Source organism: Lepus europaeus, chromosome 19 (assembly GCF_033115175.1).
Source record: "Lepus europaeus isolate LE1 chromosome 19, mLepTim1.pri, whole genome shotgun sequence".
NCBI lineage: Eukaryota > Metazoa > Chordata > Mammalia > Lagomorpha > Leporidae > Lepus > Lepus europaeus.
In genome coordinates, this window is record NC_084845.1 from 7496585 (window position 1) to 7501857 (window position 5273).

General features: G+C 37.8%; 1 protein-coding gene across 1 annotated transcript; it reads right to left on the reverse strand.

The window, feature by feature from the left end:
- Window positions 1–923: 923 nt before the first annotated feature.
- LOC133748474 (vomeronasal type-1 receptor 4-like) lies at window positions 924–1871 on the reverse strand. The gene has a single exon (XM_062177274.1). The coding sequence runs from the start codon at window positions 1869–1871 to the stop codon at window positions 924–926; it is 948 nt and encodes a 315-aa protein (XP_062033258.1).
- Window positions 1872–5273: the final 3402 nt, after the last annotated feature.

The window sequence follows — 5273 nt, forward strand, 5'->3', positions numbered from 1 at the left end:
ACAGGCAAAGTGGAATTCCTTAGCCTTGGGAACAAAGATATGTGCAAAAGTTCAAGCTACTGTCACTAGTGTGCTGTCCCTGGGGACTGTAACTGAACAATGAGGTAAGTAGGACATAAGAATTAAGATGTGGAAGATGAAACTAAGAAACAAAATGATGATGTTTGAAAAGTTTAGCAAAGTAAATATACTGTAAGCCAATGCACCATGGAGCAATGGGAAAGAATCAGGCCCCTGCTGATGAGTTTTAAATGAAGAGACAGTTCTCACTGACATCCCAATGGATCCAAATGATAAATACAGCAGTGTAAGAAGGGGAGGGGATCATTGTCGATGGATTTATGCAAATGCTGGGAGAGCCCCTGCATTGTACTATCTATTAAGGATTGAATCTCCCACAATTTCCCATCCTCTTACTCAGCTCTTTTTTTTTTCCTAGATATTTTCAGAAATTCAACTATTTTTTCCAGCATCACAGATATTTTTAGGACTCTACTTCTTTGTTTTATCTCTATGTCACTGGGGCACATTTAAACTCTAGGTGAGTCTCCAAAATATGTGAGGCAGGTGGTACTTCTTTAATGGATAAGAGAAGTCTTTTAACAGCACAGTTTAACAGAAATACACAGCAAGCCTAAGTGTGACTCAGTATTTTCTAGTAGCTCCATTGAAAAGGACAAAAGCAAGCAGATAAAATTAGCTTAATGATACACAACACAGCTATTTAACACAAAATGTTACTTCATACTTAATCTATGTGACGATTAAGACATTTTGATTCATGTTAACATTCCAAAACCTGAAAGTTTTAAAAAGGACTGCATAGCTCTACTCAAACTAGCCCCATTTCCTGTGCCCCATGGCCCTGTGGCTTCTTCTCCTCATATAATCTTGATGGAGATTCCTCTGTTGAATATGTCAGATCAGCCACTGAAAGCTCGTGGACAACAGGTCATTCTCATATTTGAAAAGAAGGAAGTCAGTTTGAGAATAATTTTGTTATGTTTCATCAGAAAAAAGGGGCAAAATGTTGGGTAGCATGATGCTAAAATTCCACCAATACCCTCCAACCTTGCGTTTTTCTCAGATGCATAAAATCCATAAATTGTCAAGCAGTTGTTTGACAAATAAAAGAACACAAAGCAAAATACCATCCAAAGGATAGTGTGGGTGGCTTTGTTTTCTGGAGATGTCTTGGAAGAGAGACTGGAGGTGTGAATGTGCTGGGCCCTCCTGCGGTGTCTGTAGAGGATCCACACCATGTAGAGGCTGGACCAGATCATCAGTGCCAGGAACACTACATCATGAATCACTATGATACTTATAAATGACCTTGCTTCATGGACCACAGGCTTCCTGGATTGACAATATGCATTAACATATCCGTAACCGACCACAGTGAAATTCACTCTGGCTTTTACAGTTTTAAGTATGAGGGTGTAGATCAGCATGTTGATGACCCAAAAAAAGAGTAAAGAGGGGAAAATGCACTTGGAGAGTTTAGATTTCAGCCATGCCCATTTAGAATGACTGGGACTGACAGTGATGGCCTGAAATACACTCAGGAGAAAGGTAGTACATATGGAAAGACCTCGAATCACTCTGGATACATACAGAAATGTTTGACAACCAATATCATCAAAGAAATCTTTGATTCCAAAGGATGACATGAGTTCTGGTATTGAAGGGATCATAATGGTTGAAATATTGACCACTGTCAGGTGCATGAAAATCCAATCTATGGGTTTCTTCAGATGAGGCTCAGTTAGGAAGGTATATGTGTATATCATGAAGAGCAATGAGTTTGCCATGACACCAATACAAATCTGACATATTAGAATAAAAGTATAAATCACATCATTTGTTAACATTATCTCAGGGATGGTCTAGATTTTTTAGATGTTTTAATTAGGCTAATTTGACATCCTCTTAAAGTTGTATTCTGAAATTATAAAAAATTGAGTCTGTTGAAAACTAGGATGACTAACAGCTCTCTTTGAGAGAAGTGGTGAAATGTTCAAATATTGTATATTTCAGACCCAACTCTGGTACTTCCAAGGACTGGACTTTGGGTATCCTTTGAATTTAAGAGTATATTTATACATGATATGAAGCAGTGGACATAAAATGTCATATGCTAAATTCCTGTCTATTGCCATGAGGATATGTTGGCCCTATGAATGAAAAATATGCATGTGATATGTTCTTCAGAGTATAGAGTGCTTATAATCTCTAAATCAGTGTGTATATTCTCACCTCTCTGAAGAATATTTTACTTCTGATGCATGAAATGTAGTATGTGCACCAGAGTGATTATCAGCAGCTGGGAGAGGGGGAGAGACATGGAGAGGTATTAGTAAAAGGGTAGAGTTATCAAACAAATAAATTCTGGATCGCTAAAGTAATAAGCATTGAATATGGTTGATAATAATGTATAATTTAGTTTTGCTGACATCATAGGTCTTACAAGCTCCCAGCCTGCACACAAAAGTTTCTGTGTAAAGTGAGTGTTATGTTAATTAACTTTGAGGTAGTACTCATTTCAAATCATCTCAATATACTAGCTAAAAATACAAGCTTTTATTTGTCATTTATACCTCCATAAAGCTGAAAAAGTTGATGAAAAATGGACTAAATCCACCAACAAATGCAGAGAATGCAAGAGTCAAAAATATCACATCCTAGGAATGCGCTGTCCATGGCATTCACAGTGTAAATACAAAAGCACATACAGTCCAAAGTGACTGAACAGGACATGATATATAGGGTCAATATTACTCTGTAGACATATGGGTGTCCATATAAAAATTAGATGAACTGAACTACAAGACAAAGAACATGTCTTCCGAATTAATTGGAATTAGGGAGAGAAAGTTTCAAAATGAAGAAAAGGAGGCTATAAAAACTACCAACCAAGTAACAGAAGACAGGTACACCCAGAATAATATTGGAGAAATCCAACACTTAGGGGACAAAACAGCTGGATATAATGAAACCCACTTCAGTAAAAATAAAAGATGTAAATCTGTAAATACTAAACAACAGCATCAATATTTAATGTAAAAATAAAAGAAATGATTCTAAAAAAAAGAAAGAAAAACAGGAAAATATGTTATTGTAGTAGGAGATTTAATCAGTATCCTTCAGTTACCATGTAACCAGCAGGCAAAGGTAAGACTACAAAAACTCAAGCATGTGACTCCATTCGCTGCACCTAATGCCTTGACCAACATACAAGTCACTATCAAATGCCTGATTCCCTTGGCCAGCGTCGTGGCTCAATAGGCTAATCCTCCACCTTGAGGTGCCGGCATCCCAGGTTCTAGTCCTGGTCAGGGCGCCGGATTCTGTCCAGGATGCTCCTCTTCCAGTCCAGCTCTCTGCTGTGGCCTGGGAGTGCAGTGGAGGATGGCCCAGGTCCTTGGGCCCTGCACCCACATGGGAGACCAGGAGAAGCACCTGGCTTCTGATCAGTGTGGTGTGCAGGCCGCAGCAGCCACTGGAGGATGAACCAATGGAAAAAAGGAAGACCTTTCTCTCTGTGTCTCTCTCTTTTTCTAACTCTACCTGTCAAAAAAATTTTTTTTAAAAATTCCCAACTCCCTTTCTCTGCTATAATGTGCACCATGTAATCAATGTATCCATATAGCAAACATTGAAGTGAATGAGAGCAAAGCTGAAGAGTTGAACTTAAGAAATTTTAGTATACAATTATGATGAATTAGTTATAGTATACAATTATGATGAATTACAAAAAAACACTTTATTTTTTAACTGATTTCTTAACACTGATTTTTTAACTGATTTCTCACTATGTTCAGAAGAAAAGCATTTCATAGTAATAAAAGAGTGAACACATGTGTGGTTATTGTGAAATGTGTTGTTAACAAAATTAACCACCTTTAGAGAGATGGTTGCACTTCCTAAAGAGAAGGCACCAATAATAGCAGACTTCAAATATTAAAAACACAACAACTAAGAACTTGCATTTTCTAAAAATCATATCATGTAAAACCTATGCTAATAAATGTGGAAGGTTGAAACAGACTGGCAAATTCTCAAAAAACTTAACTCACCATAAAAACATGAGAACTGTAGAAAGTTACAATGCTGCAATGCTTCTCATGATGAAATTGAGTAGCAGGAAAAAAATCATTCCATGAGGAATTCCAGAAAATGCTTCAATGATGTGGGGCAAAACATATCTATAAACACTTCCTAGGAAGAGAGAGGGAGCATTCTGTCAGTCACAGTGCGGGAAAACCAAATAAACCTGGTGTGAGAAGTATGATGCTGAGGCCATCAGGTTCAGGAAGCAAATGAGAAGCAGTCCCACAATTTGTAGAATTGAATCCAGGGCTCTCCAAGCAGAGTCTAGCAGTGACCAAGAGAATCATCCCTGGAAATGGTTAAGATTGATGACACTCTCAGAAAGAAAGGTTTAACACAACACAATAAAGATCTACTCTTCAACATTACCACATAATGGTTCAACATTGATAGCTTTTGTGTTGAGATTGAATATAAATAAAACATCTGCTATCTCCACTTGTCTTCCTCATGCCTTTGGAGGGATAGATTTAAACAAAGAATAAAATTATTATCATAAGAAGGAATTAGATTTTATCCTGAGCTGTTGTATGTTTTAAGACAGAAATTCATAGAATCATTGGTGAGATTACTTAAAGGAATTGACAATTTCTCCATATATTTAAAGATTTATTTTCCTTATTTGAAAGGCAGAGTTACAGAAAGAGAGTGACAGAGAGGAGAAGCCAGGAGCCAGGAGCTCCACCCAAGTCTCCTACCCCAGCACAGGGTCCAGCACAGGGACCCAAGCACTTGGGCCACCTTCTGCACCAACAGGGAGCTGCACCAGGAGGGGAGCAGTGGAGACTCAAACCAGCGCCCACATGAGATGCAACACAACACCTGCTCTGATTTGCAGAATTTTCAAGGTTACTGAGAGCAAAGTCAGTATAAAAACCATTGGAAAAAAACTGTTTGTGTTCCTAAAATTGACACTGTTTAACACAAACATGATAAACGTCAAAACTGGGATAGAAAAATCTCTAATTGGAAATGATGGCATAAGTTTATCTAAATATGAATCCCTTTAAAATTAAAATTTGGATCCATTCACTTGATGGGGTAGGAACAAAAGGGAATGATGCTGTAAACAACAGGATGGAAGAGAGTTGGAAGTAACAAGATAGAATTCCAGGCACAGACCTTGCAATGTAATAAGGGCCACTGAGGTGTTCAGAGGAAAG